A 25,501-nucleotide genomic window follows, 5' to 3' on the forward strand; every position below is an offset into this window, starting at 1 on the left:
TCCAAGAAAATCCACAGCAACATATCTCTTCTTGCTCACTTTGCATTTCACAGTTGTTGGGTTTTTGTTATCCATAGAGGGTCATTTTTGAAAATAAAATGTCTAAGTCCAACTTGAATGTTTCCAGCTAGACGTCCAAAGTTGGAGGAACAGAAATGAACATTTTCGAATGGCAAACTGCTGGATATCCAAATATATATTGTTGGAAATAGTCTACTTAGATATCTTGGCCACTGGGCCATATAGGCAGCCAGAACATCTAACTTTATACCCCATTTTTGATCAGAAAAATATCCATGTTGAAAATGTTCAAATGCAGACCATTTGGACGTGGGAGGGGCCAGCATAGTAATGGACTGTCCACATAGACATCCCAACAAAACAATGGGACATCTTCGAGGGCACTGCTGTGAACTTCACATAAAGTTCCTGTGCCAGATGTATAGCTCCCTATAACTCCCCCAAACCCATTATAATTTATGGTGAGCTCCCCCAAACCTACTATACCCACCTGTGTACAACCCCAATAGCATTTATGGCTGTAGGGGCACCTATATGGCAGTATAGTAGGATTTGGGTGGGCTCACACTTTCTACCATAAATGTGGTGGTTAGAGTGGCTTATGGGCCTGGGTCCTCCTCTCTATGGTTCACTAACCCACCCACCAGGCTACTTAAGACACCTGTGTACAGCTCTACTAGGCTTCCCCGTACAGATGCGATTAGTATGTCCAAGTGCCGATTTAGGACACTTTTGGGATATTTATATTTTTTTGATTATGAGCCCCATAACCCACAAAGCTGCTTCCCACTAATTTTTGTCACTTATCTCATCCATTCAGAAAAGGATATATCCTGATATATTCACCTCCCAATACTAATTATCACTCAGTCATAATTTGGTATCTACAACTACATCACGTTGATGATTTTGCCTGACAATAAGCACTTGTACACTTAACTTCCCAAATTGTTTTCTAACTGCTTCTCTTGTTCCCTATCAGTCCTTTCCTTTCTAGACTAGAGGTCTGCACGGGAACGGGGATCACGGGAATCCTACGGGGACCCCCCTCTGGCCCACGGGACTCCCACAGGGACCCCCCTCTAGCCCACGGGACTCCCACAGGAATGGAAGGCTTTGGAAGAAGGGTTCGTCCACATAATATAATGCACACGTCAGCCTTAGTAAAAGAGGGGGTTTATAAGTTAATTACCTGAACAGAAAACAAAAAAAGGTTCCACCAAAGAGATTCCACAAGGAAAACAGCAGCACAAACACAAAAGAAACTGTGGAATTGATGATCCTGTCAGAAGTAATTGCTGCTTTTTATGGGGACGGGTGGGGATGGAGGTAATTCCTTAAGGGGATGGGTGGGGACGGAGAGGATCCTGGCGGGGACGGGCGGGGATGGGTATGATTTCTGTCCCCGCGCAACTCTCTATTCTAGACCCAACTTGACTCCAATTTTCCATTACGCAACCTCCTTTATTAATTTTCATTGGCATCTATATCATTTTTAAACCTTATGAGCTAATATCCTTCTTGTGTGGTCAACATTTATGTGGACTATAATTGCCTGTTATTATTCTAAAAACATATAATTATGCCGCTGTGCTATGTATGACAAAGCCTCTGCTACAAGTCACACGAATAGGATTTAAATGACTCTAATCTAAAGCTTTCATCTCTAAAACCATGATGATATTGTACAGAACTTCTCTGCAAACTTCAAAGCTTATTGTGAACAAAGAGTGCTGAATCTGGATTTATATGTTTCGAAATATCTTTGGTTCCTACAGCCGACATTAGGGAGCGTGTTCTAAACCATTGCCTCTCAAACTTTGTGCCATGGCACAGTGGTATGCCCCGAAGAGATTTGCCATGAGAGATTCCAGAATTCGACTTTATTTTTTTAAAATTCCCTTCATAAATATACACTAGAATAGATGGCATGTACGTCGCATACCCAAGAGTCTGTCAATGTTATGAGCGTTATTCTTTGACATAATTGGTCCTTGAGAACTAGTGGCAAGTAATTTTATTTTTATTTTTTATGCAGTTATCCTAACTTGAGCAACAAAGCAATCAAGGCTTTGTTACCATTTGCATCTTCTTATCTTTGTGAAATCTGGATTTTCAGCTCTGACAGAAATTAAATTTAAAAAAAGAAATGTCTACAGATGGTGGTTGATGAAATACGTGTTTGCTTGTCAACTTTCAAGTCATTATGAGTTAATCTGCACTCAAAAACAAGCTCATTCATCACACTGATTAGCAATTCTATTCTATGTACTATAGTTTCACCATTGTTACAATTACCCAAGCATAGCTTAAAGAACTTTAAATTAACTCTCAAATTTCATTTTTTGTTGGTTTTGCAATTTTATAATTTCAGTTATAATGTGCCATGAAAAACATTTGCTCCATTTAGGGCTCCTTTTAATAAGGCGCGCTAGCGTTTTTAGCGCACACAAACCACGCGCTAAACAAAAAATACTAACGCAAGCTCTATGGAGGCGTTAGCGTTTAGTGCGTGCGGCATTGTAGCGCGTGCTAAAACTTTAGTAAAAGGAGCCCTTAGTGTGCCAGAGCTAAAAAAAAGTTTGAGAGACATTCTAAGCTGTTCTAAACGTTAAGGATGGTCAAGCAAGAACAAAGAAAGTCAGAAGTTATTGGCTGATTCTTCTTCAATTATGATTTTTTTTTTTTGTAATGGACAAAATGTCTGTCTACATTAGGGCTTGGTTTTTCAACCCATTCCTTGGGACATACTCAGGGGCCCTTTTACTAAACCACTAAGCAGATCGGTGCTAACAGTATTCTGCAACAGGCACAGAGGGGGGAGAATGTGGCGCGGTGACTAAATGCTACAACCTCAGTATCCTGAGGTTTCTAGTTCAAACCCACACTACTCCTTGTGACCCTGGGCAAGTCACCTAAATCCCCCCATTGCCCCAAGTACATTAGATAGATTGTGAGCCTGCCAGAACAGACAGGGAAAAATGCTTGAGTACCTGAATAAATTCATGTAAACAATTCTGAGTTCCCCTGGGAGAACAATATAGAAAACTGAATAAATATGTTCTTTATAAAAATAAAAAAAAAATAGCTTAGTGCAGATCTCGCACATAACCTTGGGAGCCGCACTTAAACTTGCTGAAACCTAGTATAAATCCTGGTACACAACTAATGACCCTATTCTATAACATTGCACCTAACTTCTGGGAATGCCCCTTGATCCACCCGTGCCCCTCCCTTGAGTTGCGTGCTATAAAATTTAGGTATGTTATAAAATCGAGTGTAGGATAGATCTGTGTATAACCCCAAATGAGCATCAATTAACACCAATTGTTAACAGCTAATTAACTAGTTTGCATGAGGATCCGGGAGCTGCACCCATACTTGGGCACCCAAATTTTAGCGCCTTATTTAGAACCCAGGCGTTAACATGCAGTTTGCTGCATGGTAATTGCAGGTGCAGAGCCATGTTATAGGGCTTTCTGATAATTTTAGGAGACGGTTAAGTGCTTTTTGTGTCATGAGTATGGAGCACGGGTGAAGAGTGGGCATAGAAGGCATTTGGCAGTTCCATGCACTGTTTTTGCCTCATACTAACTGAATAACGCAGAGTTAACATGAGATCACTTGTCACCGCTTAAACAGGAGGTACTCTTCACCCTAGCCTTTAATACATAGGGTGATTGACTATACAGGCAGTTCCCGAGTTACAGACGCCCGACTTAAGTATGTCTTCTCCTTAAGAACGTGGTCGCGGCTTCATTTGATTTCACTGAGCAGTTTTTCCAGTGGCATGGACTCCTACCCTTCTCCTGCAGCAGATTCAGGAATGATGCATGGCCACATTAAGAACGTGTGTGTGGTTGTGCATGCTGTACCTTAGAGCGGTGGTTCCCAACCCTGTCCTGGAGGACCACTAGGCCAATCGGGTTTTCAGGATAGCCCTAATGAATATGCATGGAGCAGATTTGCATGCCTGCCACTTCCATTATATGAAAATCTCTCTCATGCATATTCATTAGGGCTAGCCTGAAAACCCGATTGGCCTGGTGGTCCTCCAGGACAGGGTTGGGAACCACTGGTATATACAATTTGCTTTGAGTTTAGCCTCCCATCTGCTTATTCCAACAGACTCTGTACCACCCATCTTGTCCCCATCTAATATCTGCACTTGGCCCTCATACGATAAGCTATACTGTAGAAAACCATTAGCGTCATATCTATGTTATTTGAATGTTCTGATGTGTACTTGTAAGATATTTCATAAGTATTATGCTGACATCGTATTATATCTCTCTTATTTGAATCTCAGTGCTGTTAATAAGTATATTTTCCCTAACCACTATTTGTCCTGTTTATCTATTTTAATTAGATTTTAAGCTCCATTATATGTCTAGCAGCGCTACAGAAATGGTAAGCAGTAATAGCATCTTTTTGAAACTGTTTCATGGTAATCCTATTATTAAGTTTCAATTTGATGATTTTGATTTTACTTGATTCATTGTATTTATGTTTATATTTGGTCTTTTTTAGTACTGTTAAGCTGTTAACAAACCTGTAAGCTTTAAGTTTAATTGTACTTGCTGTACACTGCCTTGGGTGAGTCTCTTCATAAAGGCGGTTAACAAATCCCAATAAATAAAGTGTTTGCGCAATAACTGGGAGCAGGCATCATACATTAATTTGAATGTCAAAAATACTGGGAGAACTCCCAATATGTGCTGCATTAACCCACCCCCCACATTTTACAAAACCGCGATAGCAGTTTTTAGAACATAAGATTTGCCACTGCTGGGTCAGACCAGGGGTCCATCATGCCCTATTTGAGTCTAGCCTTACCTGCGTACGTTCTGGTTCAGCAGGAACTTATCTAACCCTTTCTTGAATCCCTGGAGGGTTCTATAACAGCCTCTGAAAGAGCGTTCCAGATTTCTACCACTCTCAGGGTGAAGAAGAACTTCCTTATTTACGTTTGTAAAGAATCTATTCCCTTTTAACTTTAACGAGCGCCCTCTGGTTCTCTTCACCTCAGAGAGGGTGAACAATCTCTCTTTCTCTACTAAGTCAATTCCCTTCAATATCTTGAATGTTTTGATCATGTCCCCTCTCAGTCTCCTCTTTTCAAGAGAGAAGAGGCCCAGTTTCTCTGGCTTCTCATTGTACAGCAACTCCTCCAGCCCCTTAACCATTTTTGTCGCTCTTCTCTGGACCCTTTCGAGTAGTACTATGTCCTTTTTCATGTACAGCAACCAGTTTTGGATGCAGTATTCTAGGTAGGGGCGTACCATGGCCCGGTACGATGGCATGATAACCTTTTCCGATCTGTTTGTGATCCCCTTCTTAATCATTCCTAGCATTCTGTTGCCCTCTTCGCTGCTGCCACCGCACACTGTGCGGACGGTTTCATTGACTGGTCTACAAGTGCTCTCAAGTCACTTTCCTGGGGGCACTCTCCGAGTATAGCACCGGACATCCTGTATTTGTGCATATGAGCATCGGGAGCAGTGCAAAGCATTCAGCGCACCGGCCAGCGCTAAAAACTGCTATCGTGGTTTTGTGAAAGGGGGGAGGGGGGCAAATTAAATTTGCAGCAACCACATGTAAAGTCCCATGACAAATTTTACCGCAGTTTAGTTGAAGAGCCCCTCAGCCAGTCAGGTTTCCTGGATACCCACAATGAATATGCATAAGAACATAAGAAATGCCATCACCGAATCAAACCCTTGGTCCATCAAGTCCGGTGACCTGCACACGCAGAGGCCTAACTAGGTGCTTCCTGATGAAGACCTAGGTGTTCCCAGATGAGACCTTGTTTACCTGTATCCCTCAATATGATTTGCAAGGAGATGTGCATCCAACTTGCCCTTGAATCCCATAATGGAGGTCTCCATCACAACCTCATTGTGGGGATCGTGAATCCTGATTGGTCAGATGAGTCCTGAAGACTGGGTTGAAGACCTCTAGCATAGGGAGACAGGCAAAGTGAGTCCTGCCTGAAAACCAGGGGGTAGACCGGAGTACCTCAAGTCCTCTTCCAGCCCTGTCTTCCTAATTCCAACCAATCACAGGAGATAGCTGGGAGAACATATCATTGGAACCGAATGCTGCAGCAGAATAATTATTTCATTTGTACAGTGATTTAACAAGAAGCACCATGGACTTGCAAAAGCACAATAAATATAGTGTGGCAGCCTTTCACACTGCTATCAATGCACAAAAACTCATAAATATTCGCCACATTGCCCAGATCCCTGAGGATTCTGTGGTGAATTTTACAAAAATAAAAGTAGAATAACCGCAAAAGCCATGCAATTTTTGAGAAACAGCACTTTACAGTGGAGCAGACCCTAAAATCTCCCTAAACCTAATCTGGGTTTTCTGTTTTTAGTTTTTGCTTTGTTAGATTTTTCTTGTTCAGAGAGGCGTCTTAGCATGCAAGACTGTAAAACCTTTGTCTCTGCTTAACCATAACAGTGGGATTAACTTCCTGCAAACTCTGACATGCCGTGTTCACCCAGTACATAAGATCTCTTGACTGTCAAATGACCAAATCCAATGCAGACAGTGCCCCTTCTCTGAAAGCTGAGAAACCAGTTCAGACCTGACCTAATGGTTTCAGGGTAGACAATCAAAAGATTCAGAACCCAGGGTGTCTCACTCCTCTCCCCTTTTCGCTTAGTAAATACAATCTTATCTAAGGGAGCAGGTTTTCTCCAGGGGGAAGTGATTTCCCTCCAAGGCCCTGGTCTCTTCAAACAATCACTCAGAGTCAGGTTTGGGGTGATCCAACTATCTCTACTGAAGAAATTGCCATTCTGAGGTGATATTTCTGTTCTGAGATTATAGAGTTCTGAAAAAAACATAGTAACATTCCAGAATCTTCCTTTTCCCTTGTGTCTGGGTATCAAAATGACAGACAATGTTTAATGTGAGGAAGTGCAAAGTGATGCATGTGGGAAAGAGGAACCCAAACTATAGCTACGTGATGCAGGGTTCCACGTTAGGAAACCCCTGGGACCCAAAGGAAAATCTGTGTGTGAGCTCCTACGTAGCTTTTTTGCTACGTAGGAGCTCACACACAGATTTTTCTTCAGGTATTTTTTTCTCACACCGGCTAGAGTTTTTCTATTTGCGGTTTCAATTGATACCTTATCAACCTGGGACTCCTGATGAAGGCGTGTTAACTGAAACACAGACGTATCAGGTCGCTTGGTTTGTTAACTGCACTCAATTATTTCATTCTAGTCATTAAGCCCGTTACATTAACAGGTGCTAGAATATATGTCTGTCTGTCTCCCTCCCGCTGACTCTCTCTCTCTCCCTGGCCCCCTTTCTCTGTCTGTCTTTGTGTCCCTCTCCCTGCCCCTGTGTCTTTCTTTCTTTCTGTCTCCCTCCCTCCCACTGTCTGTCTGTCATTTTTCCCCATTTCCCTGTCAGCAGCATTTCCATCCCACTTCCCTATGCAGCAGCAACAGCATTTCCCTCCTATCCCCCCCCCTTTCCTGTGCAGAAGCAGCAGCGGTATTTCCCTTCCCCTCCAAGTCCCTGTATAGCAGTAGCAGCATTTCCCCCCACCCCCCCTTTCCCTTCTCTTACCGTGATCTGGCCTGCTCCGTTCAGCCCCTCCCCCTTCTTTTAGTGCCGTTGTTCTGCTCAATCTGGCCTGCTCCTGACCCTCCCATCGCCGACAAACCTCCGGGCTCCAGCCGCGTAGGCAGCACTTTAAACACGCTGCTTCGCGGCCTTCTACTGCCGATTTCCTCTCCCGCGTCTGTCTCCGATGATGTCATCAGAGACGTGGCAGAGGAAATCGGCAGTAGAAGGGCGCGAAGCAGCGTGTTTATAGTGCTGCCTACGCCGCTGGAGCCGGGAGGTTTGTGGAGGGTCAACGGGCGGAGCGGGACTGCTGTCCACTACTCAGTTGCTGCCACTGCCCCACAGGGCCACGAGTGTGGGGCAGTTGTAGTCACGCATGCGCACTTCTTCAGGCCACGGACATACGAAACACACAAGTGGAAGTGCGCATGCGCAGCTTAGGGTTTTATTATAGAGATAATAAATTTAGCCTGTATCATTGTACGTTTGTCCGCAGTTTTGCTTTCGATCATGTCCCCTCTCAGTCTCCTCTTTTCAAGGGAGAAGAGGCCCAGCATTAATTCCCCCCTCCTCCAAAATCCCACCTAACCGAGCAACACGTTCACTGTACAGTTTTCTTCCACTCTTCAGAGCTTTGCCATTTCCTAATGAAACTCCTCATCCTATGATACTTCAAGGCAGTCAGCCTATATAGAGAATACCAGTCAACTAACTTATTCGGCACTAATTGCACATCTGGGGCAGCAAGGCTGTTTCCAACTGGCAGCCAACCCAAGGCGAGCCGCCGTTAGAAACAGTTTAGTAAAATCAACTTCCCCCTCATCGCAAGTAGTGTCATAGTGATGCAGGAATGCCAATCCAAGTGGGGGCTCTGGAGCCCTCTTTAAAACAAATGATAAGACCCGAAATACAGAAATCCAAAACCCCTGCGCCATTCCACAATCCCACCACATATGTAAGAACAGGGGTGTAGTACCAGCGTAGCAATGCGCAGATAATGAAATGTGCACATAATCAGAGCATAACTGTGAGCATCTGTTTTATAGGTTTACCCAGGGATCTAAAAGTCCCTCCTTGAGGGCCGCAATCCAGTCAGGTTTTTAGGATTTCCACAATGAATATGCATTGAAAGCAGTGCATGCACATAGATCTCATGCATATTCATTGGGGAAATCCTGAAAACCCGACTACCCGACTACCCTGTTAATGTGCATTATCTTTACTGCAAGCTATGTTTTATTACATCGAGACCTAAAGTGATAATAAGCATTCATACTTTCTACCCGAGGCAACTGAGGATTAACCCCCAAATTCCATAAATGATGTCTAAAGTTGCACCCAGTTGTCAGTTAAATGTATAAACATAGAGGCTTTTAATAATCTGCAGTAAACCCTACCGCATGCTTACCACAGCTTAAAATGACATAGCCCGGCACGTGCTTAGATGTCCCGTGATAACTGCCAAATTGGCATGCGCTAACCACACACAAAAAAATACTTTTTCTTTTTTCTTGGAGGGGTGCGTCTGGGTGTGGAGAGTGGGCATTCCTATCTAATCAATTAGTGTTGCTGCATTACCCCATTCTAACTACCGTAGTTAGCTCAGGATTACCACATGAGCCTTTACTGACTACAAAATAGGTGGTGTTACATGCCATGAAAAAATTTTTTTTAACAGTGCAGAATAGAGAATTGCACGGGGACAGAAATCCCACCCATCCCCGCCCGACCCCACCAGGATCCTCTCCGGCCCCACCCATCCCCGTCAGGATCCTCTCCGTCCCCACCCGTCCCCGCCAGGATCCTCTCCGTCCCCATCCGTCCACGTCAGGATCCTCTCCATCCCACCCGTCCCCGCCAGGATCCTCTCCGTCCCCATCCGTCCCCGTCAAGATCCTCTCCGTCCCCACCCGTCCCCGTCAGGATCCTCTCCGTCCCCACCCATCCCCGCAAGGAATTACCTCCATCCCCACCCGTCCTCTTAAAAAGCAGCAATTACTTCTGACAGGATCATCAATTCCACAGCTTCTTTTGTGTTTGCGCTGCTGTTTTCCATGTGGAATCTCTTTGGTGGAACCCTTTTTTTTGTTTTCTGTTCAGATAATTAACTTATAAACCCCCTCTTTTACTAAGGCTGATGTGTCCATTATATTATATGGATGAACCCTGCTTCCAAAGCCTTCCATCCCCGTGGGAGTCCCGTTGGCTAGAGGGGGGTCCCCGTGGGAGTCCCGTGGGTTACGGGGGGGATTCCCGCGATCCCCGTTCCCGTGCAGACCTCTAATGCAGAATTAATCTGCTGAAATCCTTTTTTTTTTGCAATGGAACCTAGAAACCACTGGCGTGTGCTAATGCGCACTGACACGGTAGGGCACACTAGTATCTTGTTCCTGAGGCGACTGAGCATTAACGCTGGCTTTTACTAAAGCATTTTCCCCTGGGCTGGCGATGTAAATGCTCCAAAGCTCACGTGACTTCACTGAGCAGCAGAGCATTTACCTTGCTGGCCTGCGGTAAAATGCTCTAACACCGCCGCTTAGTAAAAAAAAGAGCCCTAAATGACTTCCCAAGACCATAAGAAGCATCTGTAGGATTTGTACAAATACAGTTTCAGTCCTGCTGTTTAAATGCAGTTTTCTTAAACCGCTCTCCCAGGAGGAATATTTACAGCTGGAAAAGGAAGGAAAAACTGTAAATGGCAATGCGTACACTAAGAAGGAAGTTCTCAAAAAGGTCTACCGCAGCTTGTTCTGTGTTAGAATCGCATTATATTTTATGCAATGTGATCCTGTACTAAAACAGCACAATTTATAGTTTAAAAAAAATCTTAAATTGATAACTTCCCCCAAGCTGTAAATGCCAAACCTAGGGTTACCACCCTGTTTCACCCCAGTCCCGCCCCCATTCTGCCCCCCCCAGTCCCGTCCCATTCCACACACAGCCCCACTCCATTCCGCTCCCCCCCAACCCTGGCCCCACACAAATCTCATCTCTTCAGGGCCATGTCTGGAGAGCATCTGCACATGCGCAGATGCGACGCAATGGCATCGCATGCATGCAGGCATGCATGTGACCTCATTGCATCGCATTCACGCATGCACGGATGCCCTCCAGATGCGGCCCCCCCAAGCGCAATGGTTTTCAAAACCCAGAAAAAGTGCCAGGTTTTGAAAACCCATCCGGATGCCCAAAATGGGGACATGTCCAGGTAAATCCAGACTTCTGGTAACCCTAGCCAAACCAGTTATCAAATGGCAGTGACAATTCACTCTTGATCAACGCTCATTGGTTAACAGTCGAACACAGAATCAGCTACAAAATTTTACTTTTAACACTCACAACTAAACTGAATAATCAACCTGATTTCATTAACAGACTTCTAATCCCGTACAGCACACCCAAATCTCTCCGTTCAACTTCCCCAAATCTCTTAGTTATACCTTCCTTAAAATCAATCAATACGTTGCGCTCCAATAACTTTGCTGCTACTGCCCCCCACTCTGTGGAACTCATTACCGATCCATCTGCACTCCGAATCTGATATAAAACAATTTAAAACTAAACTAAAAACATTTTTATTCCAAGATGCTTTTGGATAATAATTGCCCTTTTAAGAGCCATATTTAAATTTCTAATTTAAATTTTCTGCTACTTTTTACCCAACCTATTGTTTTATCCTTTTATGTCTCGCCTTTTCTATAATAATTGTAGTTCATCCCTACTATCCCATTGCTGTGTAGTCTGAATGTCTCTGACTTTTATCCGTTATCCCTGTTTTTATAAGTTTCTATGTAATTTATTATCTGTTTTTATGTAATTTTATATTGTTAACCGCTTAGAAACCAGCATAAGCGGTCTAAAAAATATTTTAATAAACTTGAAACTAAACTTGAAGAGTTTCATTGTTATGTAACCATTTTCCACCTGAACTTCCATGAACCCCTGGGAGCAAAAGTCAGAGTATTATCACAAATCAACTCATAAGGAGTATGATTTCATAGATTCATGTAACGTGTCTTATGGCACTCATGAAACTGTGCTTCATACGGGTATTGTCTGTTTTAGGACTGGCTTCGATTCACCCATTGGTTTTAATAAAAGCTTTGCAATGCATGCAAATCAATTCTTTGTGCATTAATTCATAGGTTAGCACATGTCAAAACAATTTTGAATGCACTAAATTTTTTAAGGCATGTTGATGAATCTAATGCGTGCTGACAAATGCACACCCCTAACGACTGACGCAAACCAATCTGGTTCACTGAGGGTGATATCATTTGTAATCCTAGCTCAAGCGCCATCACTCCCCAAAACTCATGCATACTGCTGGAGTGCTACAAGAAACATTTCAGAAGTAATGTCTTTACTGTAGCAGTCTTAACTGTGTTATCATCTATTTGCATACTTTTTGATATATTTCCAACAGGGATGCACATAGGGCAAACATTTTCAGTTCGTCTAAGGCAGGGCTATTCAATTTCTGACCTTGAGGTCCACAGGCAGGCCAAGTTTTCAGGATATCCACAATGAACATGCGAGAGAGAGATCTGCATACCAAGGAAGCAGCCTCGGTGCATGCAAATCCCTCTCATGCACTGCGGAAGGCAAACACTTTGAAGGGCAGGTCCAGATAATTTATTGGTACAAGTTGTTTCTTAAGGATTATACATAGCAGCACATTCAAAGGAGATTGTAAACCCCCTGATGCAGGCAGTTGCCGAAACATGGCCTGTGTCAGGTTCGTTTGAAGCTTGCTGCATATATGTGTTGCCAATTAATGCCTTGCCAGCTTGGATACCTTGGTCATCTCTGCTCTTTTGTTGCTGCAGTGCATGGACATTACCATGTGATAATTGGTTGGTACACAGATACACATCAACCCTTACCACCTACAAAATGGGTGGTGGGAAGTGTTCATGCAATAATTTTAAAAAAAATTGCCATATGCTAATGGCAACATTGGCTCATGGCTATTAATGCAAAACATAGAAAATCGGGGTTTTTAACAGGGCTATGGAGTCGGAGTCGAGGAGTCGGAGGAAATTTCGGGTACCTGGAGTCGGAGTCAGAAGTACAAAAAACTGAGGAGTCAGAGTCGGAGTCAGAACATTTATCTACCGACTCCATTTATGAACTTGGCATACCAATCACGAGCGATTCTTTCAGCTATAGCACCCACTATATACACAGCACAAATGTTGCGAGCAGCTTCTGCGGCCTTAGAACCTTGATTAAAAGCAAAAAGAAGGTGGTGTCGAAAATGCTCATTTCTCTCAACTTGACATTCCATTTTAACGATCTGAAAATTAACCAGTGCTGTAGAGTCGGAGTCGGAGTCGAGGAGTCGGAGTCGGAGGAAATTTCGGGTACTGGAGTCGGAGTCGAGTCTGAAGTACAAAAAACTGAGGAGTCGGAGTTGGAACATTTATCTACCGACTCCACAGCCCTGGTTTTTAAGGCTATGGTTAAAATGACAATAACATGCAGGAAAGAACCATGTATGGGTGCACTAAGGCCTATTTCTCCCGTAGCTTAAAAGACTACAAGTTTTAAAATGTTTGATATTTATGATGATTATTTATTGGAAAGGGGAGGTGGGATAAAATGATTCTGTATGGATACTTGTAAGTGGTATGAGCGTTCACACTTTAATGTCTGCTTATCATTTTGTACATTGCACTGTTAATATTTTGAAACTTAATAAAATATTTAGAAAAGACTACAAGTTTGTAGAGAGCACAATCCTCTTTTTAGATTTTTCAATATAACTTAAAAAAAAAAAAAATTTGTTGTCCTCTCCTGAAAGGTTTTCCTCTAACCTTTCCAACCTCCTCTTACAAACCCTCTCTCAGTATTTTCCTGTTCTCTCAGACACTACATTTCAACTAGGGTTTAATTTGTAGACATGAAGGAAGTGGAACTGTAGAGTGGTGTTGGGGAGGTGTGGGGGGTGTGGGGGAGGGGAAAGACAGTACAGGGAGAGGAAAAACTGGAGAAGGGAGGGCTGAATTAGCCAGTAGAGTCCTTGTTCTCTGTTTTTGACTCCCACCCTCACCCCCCCCCCCTTCAGGGAGCACCCCTACTGCTATGCAGTGTGTAAAAAGTTGTGCAGCCCTGTTCCAGGCCAGTCTCTCAGAAATTAAACCTCATTTTCAAAACAAGAATCAAAATCCTTAGGTCACACAGGATGTAGTCCTTTGAGGGCCAGTGTCGGTACTACTCTTATACTTATCACTAGGTTTAGTTTTAAATTTGATAACCTATTTTTGGATTAGCATTCCTAAACACAGTCTCAGTTAACCTGCACCCATGGGGATTGATAGATGCCGGATAAATGTAGGTTCTGGTTGCTTGAGGGTTACTATTAAAAACAGGCCTTAAAAAATATTAAACCCCATACTATGCCATTCCATAAACTGTTCCTGACAAACTACTGGATATGTAGTAGGCAAAGCGTGGACGTACTCAGGTGTGACATACCAAGTTTACACTTATATTTCCACCAGAAATTGATTTTATTTTCATTTTTATTTAAAGTATTATAGTATTTCTTTGATTTTTTTTTTTGCTGGTTGCTTGAGAGTTCTGGTTGCTTGAGTTCCGGTTAACAGAGAGTCTACTGTACAACAAAAATGTCATCAAATACAATTAAATAAGAGAAAAAAATCATTTGAAAAAAAAAACCCCATCACAAAAAGTCATGCCTTTTATATCCTATATAATAAAACCCTAGCCGCACATGCGCAATTACCTGTGTGCTTCCGTGATCTCTGATCTGTGATCAGTAGGTCCGTGGCAAGCAGGAGTGGGGATGTGGCGGCCAGACAACTCGGAGAAACAGCACAGCCGCCGACTCCCCCCTCCCGCCCTCACTCACTGCCCAAACCACCACCGCCAAAGCCTCCTCCTTCTGGCCGGCTCACCCGCCTTTAAATTAAGAGAAAAGCGCTGCACCGCGCTAATGCTGGCTTCGCCGTCTTCTGTCCACTGTGGCCCGCCCTCTCTAACTACTTCCTGTTTCCGCTAGGGTTGGCCACTGTGGATAGAAGATGCCAAAGCCAGCGGTAGCGCGGTGCAGCGCTTTTCTATTAATTTCAACGCAGTGGCTGGGAAGGGGGTGGCAGAAAATGCCGATGCTGCACAGGGAAGGCCGGGAAATACTGCTGCTTCACAGGCAAGTGTGTGTGTGGTGGGGAAATGCTGCTTCTGCACAGGGAAGGCCGGGAAATGCTGCTGCTGCACAGGGAAGTGTGTGTGTGTGGGTGTGGGAGTGGGGGGGGGAAATGCTGCTGCTGCACAGGGAAGTGTGTGTGTGTGTGTGTGGGAGTGGGGGGGGGGGAAATGCTGCTTCTGCATAGGGAAGGCCAGGAAATGCTGCTGCTGCACAGGGTACTGTGTGTGTGGGGGGGGCGGGACCGCGGGAAGGGAAGGGGGGGTAAGGAAAATGCTACTGCTGCACAGGGAAGTGGTGTGGGGGGAGGGAATGCTGCTGCTGTGGCTGCTGCACAGGGAAGTGGGGGGGATCGAAATGCTGCTGTACAGCGAAGTAGGGTGGGGGAAATGCTGCTGCACAGGGACATGGAGGGGGAGGGAATGCTGCTGTGGCTGCTGCACAGGGAAGTGGGAGGGAAAGAAAGACAGATAGCTAGCACCCGTTAATGTAACGGGCTAAAATATTAGTATATACATATAAAAGTCAATTAACCTCCTCTTTTACAAAGCCACTCTTGTGACTACCACACAGCAAAAGCCCCAAAGCCCTTTAAATCCTTATGGCTTTTTAAACGAGAGGGAGGGTAACTTTGGGGCCCTTTTACTAAAGCTTAGCATGCACTAACGAAATTAGTACACACATAATGCTAAGAAGCCCCAGGTAAAATATAGACATCTTAAAATTTAGCACATGCTAAGCTTAAGTTAAAGGGCCACTTTGGTACTTGGCTTAACTCTCCCACCAGATCCTCTGCTGCCCAGAAACTGCAGGGGGTAAGAGCTGAAATCAGGTCTCCTGCTTAACAATGAGTTTAATGAGCCCCTGTTACTCTCACCAGCAGCATAGACTACAAGACTTTTAGAAAATAAATAAAGACCATACTCTTCAAGAAAGCTCTGAAAAAAAAAAAAAAAGAAATAACACCACAAGTTTCAAACACCACCTCTCACTAAAGCCAACTACCCCAAACAAATAACCATACTCATTTCTTACTCTCTCTTAAAATTATCCAAAATTCTTTTTTTTGTAAGTTCTTGTTGTAATACTTCCTTGATAATTATTTTGTAATCCGCCTTGAACTGCAAGATAATGGCGGAATAGAAATCTCTAATGTAATGTAATGTATTTCATTTGAATTCATATAATTATAATTACAATTAAAATTTATATTCTGCTACAACCCCCTCCCCCTTTATTAAACCGCGATAGAGTTCCTATTAGTGTCAGGAGCATCGCGGGGCATTCAGCGCGGCTCTCTGCGCTAAAAACTGCTCTCGCGGTGTAATAAAAAGGGGGGCAAGACAGCTCTGTGTGGATTACAATATAAAATTGCTAGCAATTTCCACAAAATTACAAGTCATTCATAGGTAATTTTTGAAAATATTTAAAGAACCATTGCTTTAAATATTTCTGAAAAAGAAAAGCTTTCAATGATTTCCTAAACGTTAGATAAGATGACTCAGATTTAAAATCAAATGGAAGTGAATATCAGCACTTTGTCATCTGATAAACAAACGTAGCAGAGTTTATTGAATTTCGCTTGTTTCATCAATGAATGTTGGAGACTCAAACTATCTTTTAAACACCAAGATTTGGGGGGGAGATGTAAATAATCATCAGTAAGGTCAAGTACACTGGCACTTGATCCTGAAAAACTCTAAAGACTAAAATACACAATTTAAATTAACACCAGGCCAATCAACAGCGTATTCCTATCAAACTTAGATTTCCCCCAAATCAACTTTGCTACAGTACTCTGCATCAACTGCAACTGTTTCACTTTGGTACTGATGCAACCTAAATACGACAGATCGCAGTAATCCAATTGCACGAATGTGACTGCTTGAACGATGTCTTCTATCTTAATCTAACCTACCAGACCCTTCATTAATACAACTAATTATACAATTTAACAAGGTACTCCAGAGTTTCCCAAATTTGGGGTCAGGACCCCAAATGGGATCACAAAACATTTAGGTTCACGACCTGGGTAGGCCCTTCTTAGGACATCGTTTGTCCATGTCACTTCTGTGGCCGCATGAATGGGGTCACAGCCACAGCAAGAACATAAGAATAGCTTTACTGGATCAGACCAATAGTCCATCAAGCCCAGTAGCTCATCCTCACGGTGGCCAATCCAGGTCCCTCGTTCCTGGCCAAAACTCAAGGAGTAGCAATAATCCAGGATCTCAAAGAATAGCAAGATTCCGGAACCCCAATGAGAGCAACATTCCAGAGCTGAGATTGTGATGTCATAATGCTTCATTCCACAGTGCCTCAGAGCCAACCTCATCAGTGATGTTACAATGGCTTAGTTGGCTCATGTAAGAACATATGAATAGATATACCTTGTCAGACCAATGGTCCATCTAGCCCAGCAGCCCATCCTCACGGTGCCAATCCAGGTCCCTCGTACTTGGCCAAAACCCAAAGAGTCCATGATACCCATCTAGGGCAAGCAATGGCTTTCCCCATGTCTGTCTCAATAACAGATTATGGACTTTTCCTCCAGGATATTGTCCAAACCTTTCTTAAAACCAGCTACGCAATCCGCTCTTACCACAACCTCTGGCAATGCGTTCCTGAGCTTAAGTATTCTCTGAATGAAAAAAAAAATTTCATCCTATTGGTTTTAAAAGCATTTCCCTGTAACTTCATCGAGTGTCCCCTAGTCTTTGTCATTTTTGACGTAGTGAAAAATCGATCCACTTGTACGCATTCTACCCCACTCAGGATTTTGCAGACTTCAATCATATCTCCCCTCAGCACTGACATAAGCTAATGAAAGCTTTTGAACAGAGTGCATCATAAGGAAAGTTTGCGTAGCTAGATTGTACAATTGTTATTTGATAAATGCCACTGTGTTCTAGTCTAAGAAAATGAGAATTGGTCAGGAACAGAGCACAAACAAGAAACAGCGTTACTCTGGACATCTAATCTTGCAACTCATGTGGCTCCGTAGTAGAGAATGACACAACACGGGGACAAATTTGTCGCCATCCCTGTCCCGTCCCATCCCTGCACGCTCTGTCCTCATCTGCAACAGCCTCAAACACTTATGGTTTTAAAGTGTTCGAGGCTTGTGCAGATGAGGGCAGAGTTTGCAGGGATGGGGGGGGGGCAGGGAAAGGAACAGAACTCACGGGAACGGGACAGGGATGGAGATAGATCCCGAGGAGACGGGAACAAATTTGTCCCCGTATTATGTCACTCCTTAGGGTGGCTAACAGCTAGAAGATTTGCAATTCTTTAGCATGCACTAGATCGGTGTTTTTCAACCTTTTTACACCTATGGACCGGCAGAAATAAAAGAATTATTCTGTGGACCGGCGGTTGAAGAACACTGAGTTAAGTCGTGGGCCAGATCCCGCCCATCTCCACCCCAGACCCCACCCCCATAATAGTGCTAATTGCACCGTGCACGTCCCGTGCCTCATCTGGAACCTTCCCTCTGACGTTGCAACGTCAGAGAGAAGGCTTCCGGTTCAGGCGCAGGATGCCCGTAGGAGCCACTGCCCGTTGCTTTGTGCACTGAATCAGTTAGGAAGAGGGAGCTGGCTCGAAGATAACGCCGCATCAATCGCACCGTGGACCGGCGGTTGAAGAACACTGTTTTGGGCCTGATGCACGTGCTGGCCCTGTGGACCGGCAGGAAATATCCGTGGACCGGTGGTTGAAGAAAACTGCACTAGGTAGAATACCTTTAAAAATGTGGCCTGCACAATAACTTTAACAAAGCTTATCCTACAAATTAATGGGTACACAATGAATCTAAGCATGCTAAGTTCTAATGCACAACTGATGTATGAAGATGACCAAAGAAAACACCTGAAAATTGAGGCAATTTTTTCAAAACCTGAAAAGGAAGAGAAACTGTTTGCACATCTCTAATTTCCTATAGCACCTACTGTATAACAGCTAACCACACCAGAGCAGGGGGTAGGTGCTCACATTTATAAAGGGGGCTGCCTAGATTGTGTTACTCTCATCTCTGGGAGCTAAATTTTGGGCTGTTAGAACCTGCAGGATCTTGCTGAAAATGCGTACGGAAATCCCCTTCCTCAGCACCCCTCTAGACCGTCCTTCCTCTTTCCCATCCTCCTCCTCCCTACACATCACACAGCAAAAGTGGAAGCTGATCGGTTCAGCTGTCAGAAGGAGCCAGAGACCAGCGTTTCTGGGAACAGTCACTAGCAAGGAGCCATAACAGAGTAGATTACAAGGAGGAAGTTCGCAGGCGAAAAAAATAGGATTTGCAAATACTCAAATAAGGAAACGGAAAAGCAGGACAATGAACTAAATAAGTAGGGAGGGACGGTTTGCAGCGCTTAATGCATGAATCTATCATTAACCCAAGAAATATAGATATATAGGCTTTTGGTATGGGGGGGTTAGGTAACTTCAATGGCTTCATTGGGAGCTTGGAGCAGCAAACCTTGCGCCCAAATTGATTTTCTGCTTGTATTATTATTTATTAACACACTGAGGGAAGAGGAAAAATCATTTTCCAGATGTGTCAGTGCTGAAGTGAAAAACTGAAACTAAAATTCACAGGTTACAACAGTATGTGTGGCCTTAAGCTGAATAAATTAAGTGCATCTTTTTTTTAATTATTATTCTTTACATATACAAGCACCACATGAAAAGTTACGAGTAGGAAGATAGGGTCTGACTTTGATCAGACCATGAGACTTCGTGGCTAAAGTGACAAACTGATGTTTCATTTTTATGTCTATGTTCTTGTTGTTTTCTTTTGAACGTGCTGAGGGGTCTGACAGTTTGCGACTGCGACAAACCGAGCACGACTCCAGCAAATAAAACAGCAAAACCGAAAGCCATACCAAGCAGGTTTTTTTTTTTTTTTTTTTAAATTATCTTCCCGAATTTCACAGATTTCCCCCCCCCCCTCCTCCTCCCAACCAAAGATCGAACCACAGATATCCGCATATTCTTAAACACGCGTTAACTATTTTCTTTGCCCTTCCCTTGATGTCTATCCTGCAGACAGCAATCAACGCGCCCGGAGTGGGCTCAGTACGAGGTGTCACTTTGGGGGTCCTTCCCCCGCCTTACCTGCCTGCACCGTGTCCGACAGATCGTGGCTCCCGGCAGTCCGAGGGAATTCCTTCAGTTTCCTGCCGCTGAGGCTCAGAAGCCCCGAACTGGCAGCCTCCTCCAGGGCTCGCTCCAGCCCCCGGTTCAAGGGCTGGCTCAGGCTAAAGTGAGTCCCGCCGCTGCTTTGCTGCTGCTGCTGCTGCTGCTGCTGGAGAAGAGCTGGCAAGGGCTGAGCCTCGCTCGCCAGCATCGCCATCTTCCCTCGTCCGGCGCTGAGAGCAGGCTCCTCCCGGAGATCGGCGAACGGTTTCGCAGCCAGCAAGCGCCGAGCTCTTCCCCGGCCCTTCCCTGTCTCCCGGACTGTGCGAGCGCAGAGCGCATGTGCTCCTCCTCGCGCCCCCCCCCCCCCCCCCCCCCCCCCGCACGCGCTGCGCTCTTGCGCGGCGTGATTATTTGCTAGGCGGGCTTTTCCAGAGTCACGGTTCTGGGAAGTGAAACTAGGTCCAAACTCGGTACGAGTATGCGGTCCTCCAGGAAGCTTTCACTCGCAGTTCCCCTCCCTCTCAATTCATTTAAAGCTCCTGGCTTCCTCCTTCCAACAATCATGATCATTTCGACAGTGCAGCTCACACAATAATGCTGTAAAAAAAAACACTCAGTTGCCCTCAACAAGCAGAACAGGGCGATGTCAAGCTCCAGTACAGAAGTGTTTTCTGAGAACCAGTGGCGTACCTAGCATATGTGACACCCGGGGCCCATCATTTTTTGACACCCCCACCCCCATCTATATCAAAAATATGATTTTTAGTAACAATCCACATATCGCACAACAAGAGTGTACCTAGGAAAAGGCAGCATCTTAAACACTGCAGTGAGCACTAGAACACCAACACATACATTGCGCAAGCCAGATCCCGCACAGTCAATTGATCCTACAGTCGATGCCAACTGAAAACTATGTCCTTTTCATACACACAGAACAGAGATACACCCTCGCCCAATGTGGAATAATCACAAACTAAAAATAGAAATATGTAGACAAAAGTTAAACTGAACAGCCAAGAAACCAGACTCTGCACACAATGCAACACCACAACACCAGTGACACATGTCCCCTAATACTGTGCAAAATATAAAGACAGTAGATGTAAATTTGAAAAAAACTGATACATAACAATCACCACTTTACAAATTAACAAATTAAAATAAAACAAATAATGAGAAATAAGAAAATACCATTTTATTGGACTAATCCATTTTTCAATTAGCTTTCAGAGGCCAAATCTTTCTTCAGAACAGTACAGTATACTGCTGTTATGCTATTCTGTCCTGAGGAAAGGAGTTTAGTCCCAAAAATTGCCTTATTTCCATTTCCTATAAACTTTTATCAATAGTTACAATACTACTGTACTTGATTCTAAGTAAAGCAACAAAAAAATCTTTCTACCTTTTGTCGTTTCTGCTTTAATCATCTTCTCTTTGCTCTCTTCTTTCTATACAGCGCTTGTCCACTCTCCCTTCCATGCAATATCTGCCCTCTCTTTGCCCCTTCCACCCAGCTTCTGCCCTCTCTCTCTACCCCTTCCCTCTACTGCCCACACTTTCTCTGCCCCTTCCATCTACTGTCCACCCTCTCTCTCTCTTCCATATGGCATCTTCCCTCTTTCTATGTCTCTTCAATAAACTGTATATCCGGGGTCCCTTCTCTCTTTTGCACATGATTCATTTCAGCTTCACCCCCTCTCCATTTTTCTGTCTCCATTCCCTCCCCTGTGCTTTGGCATCTCTCTCTTTCTCTTCTCCTTTCCTTCTTTTCCACTCCACACCATGGTGTGGTATCTCTATCTCTATCTCCTTCCCTTCCCTTCCCTCCCCCATGCCATGGCATCTCTTCCTCCCCCTCCATGGTCTGGTATCTCCTTTCCTTTTCATCCTTCCCATGGACTTAGCATCTCTGGTTCTTCTCCCTTGTCTTCCTTCTCCCTTCTTCCCTCTCTCTTCCCAAATGGGTGCAGCAGCAGCAGCATTTCTCTAACCCCCTTCCCTGTGCAGCAGTAGCATTTCTCCCCCCCTTCCCTGTGCAGCAGCAGCATTTCTCCCTCCCCCTTCCCTGTGCAGCAGCAGCATTTCTCCCCCCTTGCCTGTGCAGCATTTCTTCCCCCTCCCCTTCCCTGTGCAGCAGGAACATCTCTTCCCTGCCCAGCATATCTGGCCAGTTCCCCTGCTCAAAGCAGCGGGCGTCTACACCTCACATGATCCACAGCTGCATTGGAAGCCTTTTCTCTGACATCGTGACGTCAGAGGGAACGCTTCCGATGCAGCCGCGGATTGCGTGAGGAGCCGACACCTGCGGCTTTGAGCAGGGGAACCGGCCAGAAGTGAAGCAACCACCGGAGGGAACAAAAGCTGGGACGGACACCACTGTTTGCAGAAGGGATGCCCACACTTTTTGGGCTTGCGAGCTACTTTTAAAATGACCAAGTCAAAATGATCTAGCAACAATAAAATTTAAAAAAAACACAAAGCACACTGTACGCAGAGAAAATGTTAATTATCATTTATATTCGAGGGGTTTTTCAAAGAGGACAAGGCAGATGACTCTATGCAATGTCACTTCAGTAACAACTATACAAAAATAGACAAATACCCCCGCCCTTTTTACTAAACCGTGATAGTGATTTTTAGTGCAGGGAGCTGTGCTGAATGCCCTGCGCTGCTCTCAACACTCATAGGCTCCCTGCGCTAAAAAACGCAATTGCAGTTTAGTAAAAGGGGACCATAGTGCAAAATATAGACAGCAGATATAAATTCTCAAAACGGACACATTTTGATCACTAAATTAAAAATAAAATAATTTTTCCTTCCTTTTTGTCTGGTGATTTCATGAGTCTCTGCTCCTTCTTCTTTCTCCTCCTGGCCTCCCCTCTTTCTTTCTCTCTCCCCCTGGCCCCCCTCTTTATTTCTGCCTTTCTTTCTCTCTCCCCCTGGCCCCCCCTCTTTATTTCTGCCTTTCTTTCTCTCTCCCCCTGGGCCCCCTCTCTCTTTCTGCCTTTCTTTCTCTCTCCCCCTGACCCCCTCTTTATTTCTGCCTTTCTTTCTCTCTCCCCCTAGTCCCCCTCTTTATTTTTGCCTTTCTTTCTCTCTCCCCCTGGCCCCCTCTTTATTTCTGCCTTTCTTTCTCTCTCCCCCTGGTCCCCCTCTTTATTTTTGCCTTTCTTTTTCTCTCCCCCTGGCCCCCTTCTTTATTTCTGCCTTTCTTTCTCTCTCCCCCTAGCCCCCACAAAGCCATCGTGCCGATTTCTCCACTTCCACGATTCCTTCCCTACCCTCACCCCCAAGCTAGCAGCCGATTTCTCCCTGTTCCTTCCCAGAGCCAGGCCTGGCGCCTACAAGTGTCGGGCCCACAAAAGTCTTCACTTCCGGCGTCAGTTCTAACGGAGAGGAAGTTGCCGGCCGGCCAGCGATTGGCTGGCCCAGAACTTACCCTCTGATGTTAGAATTGATGCCGGAGGTGAAATCTTGTGGGCCCTGCACTTTTTCCCGCCCACCAGCCTGCCTCACCTTTTGTCTCCACCTACCATGCAGTTGCCGGCCATCCGGGTTAAGGAGTGACTCTGCGGGGGAGCCGGTGCCGGGATGCGGTGGTGAGATGGAGCAGCGGCAGAATAGGGAGGGTGGCCGGCTGTGCACCCCCTTGGGGCGTGCACCCGGGGCGGACCGCCCCCCCTTGGTACGCCACTGCTGAGAACCCTGTGTGAAGTTCTGAGCATGGTTATGCAGCAATCTCACATAGAAACCAAGGGTGGCCTATCCCAATGCTGTACAAAAAAAAAAAAAAAGAGGTAAGAGAGATGTCAATACCAAAGGTACATTTATTCAAAATCAACTAAAATAAACCATTAAAAGTCCTTGATCTCAGGAAGATCAAATGCGGTCCCAAAAGTGGAATCCTAGAAAAGTCCCAACCAGGATCCAGGTTTCGGCAACTAACGTCGCCTTCCTCAGGGGACAATAAACAAACTGGATTTTCCCTGGTCAGTGTGCAACCTCCAGAATTTCTCAGGTTTCCCTTCATAAAAGCAATTAATAAATTCATTCTCAGGGCTAGGGAAAAGCAGGGAGTGTTCCAGGATCCTGCTGGAGATTTAAGGTCAATGAGTGAGATTTCTCTCGTGGGACCCTGCCATGTTTTAAACTAACTCTAATATGTTACATTGGAAAAACTGACATATTCTAATTAATAAATAGAAGACAAAAAAATACTTTCTACCTTTGTTGTCCAATAATTTGCTTTTATAATTGTGCTGGCCCCAGTCTCTGGTTTCTGCTTTCCTCTGTCTTCTCTTAATTGTCCAGGGTCTCCTTGTCCTTTTGGCACTTCTTTTCTCTCCATGCCCGCCATACCCAGATGTGTCAGTACTCCTGTGTCCTTGTTAAGCATCTCCTTCTTCTGTGTCCCTATACCCACTTCCCAACATCTCCCCCTATCCCTCCTATCCCCTGATAGTCCAGCACCTCTCCTTCTCTTCCCTCCTTCTGTCCATGTAGCCTCTCACTTCCCTCACTCCTGTTCTGTTTCCCCTTTGGAGGTCCAGCTTTATCCCTCTCCCTTCTTTCCTCATCATTCTAGCCTCTCTTTCTCTCCCTCCCCCCATCCCACCCAAACACACACACCATCCTGGCATCTCTTCCCCCTCACCTTCCTTCTCTTTCTCTTTCTTCCACCTCATTCCTCTCACCTTCCCTGACACACACTCCTTCTCCTTCCTCTGCTCCCCAGTGGTTTGGCTGGCATCTCCCAGTCTCCCTTGGTCCACCAAACATGCTTAAGTCTGATACTGGTAGCATTGAGGTATGTAGGCAATATTAAATGGACAAAAAACGACCATTTTACTAATAGGGTATTTCTAAATATACTCCTCATAATAGTCAATAGTAATTATGTTGGCTCTTGTGTATTCAAAAATTGCTGTAACTGAATAGGTCCCAAAATATAAACTCTGAATCCTGTACCTTTATTAAGCCAAGTCACTCACATTTGGCATGTGACATATGCATCCATGTCCCTTTTCCAGCTCACACGCTTAATAGCAATAATCTCATGCATTGCCAATCTCTCTCTCCCTTTCCTACCCTTACTCTGGCAGCCTGCCAGCATCTTCCAATTTCCTGGCTCCTGTGGTCTGCCAAATATGTTTGAGTCTGCCATCAGTAGCACTGAACAGACAGCACTTCTAGCCAATACTTGGGGCCTCTTTTCTGCTGCTCCAGCCTCTTCTGCCATTACTTCCGGTTTCTGGAGGCATGTCCAGCATTGGTCTGAAGCACTGTCTCCTCAGTGCTACCAGTATCAGACTTAAGCATGTTTAGTGAACCAAGGGAGCCTGGGAGATGCCAGCCAAACCACTGGGGAGCAGGGGAAGGAGAGGGAGTGTGTGTCAGGGGAAGGTGAGAGAAATGAGGGGGAAGAAAGAGAAGGAAGGTGAGGGGGGAAGAAAGAGATGCCAGGATGGTGTGTGTGTTTCGGTGGGATGGTGGGGGAGGGGAGGGAGAGAAAGATGCCACTCCTAACCTTGCAAGAGGTGCTTCTTTCCCTACAGGATTCCTGTTGGGCCCTGT

At 44.8% G+C, this 25,501-nt stretch overlaps 1 protein-coding gene across 3 annotated transcripts in view; it reads right to left on the reverse strand.

Moving 5' to 3' along the window:
• The window catches only part of LRCH1 (leucine rich repeats and calponin homology domain containing 1), a 372,824-nt gene extending 352,590 nt beyond the window's left edge, over nt 1–20,234 (reverse strand). For all 3 annotated transcript variants that reach the window (XM_033949848.1, XM_033949847.1, XM_033949846.1), the window contains exon 1: nt 19,901–20,234. In XM_033949848.1, the coding sequence (XP_033805739.1) occupies nt 19,901–20,138 (238 nt within the window). In that variant the 5' untranslated portion in view covers nt 20,139–20,234. The remainder of the gene's footprint in view (nt 1–19,900) is intronic.
• Between the last annotated feature and the right edge of the window lie 5,267 nt (nt 20,235–25,501).

This window comes from Geotrypetes seraphini, chromosome 6 (assembly GCF_902459505.1).
Source record: "Geotrypetes seraphini chromosome 6, aGeoSer1.1, whole genome shotgun sequence".
NCBI lineage: Eukaryota > Metazoa > Chordata > Amphibia > Gymnophiona > Dermophiidae > Geotrypetes > Geotrypetes seraphini.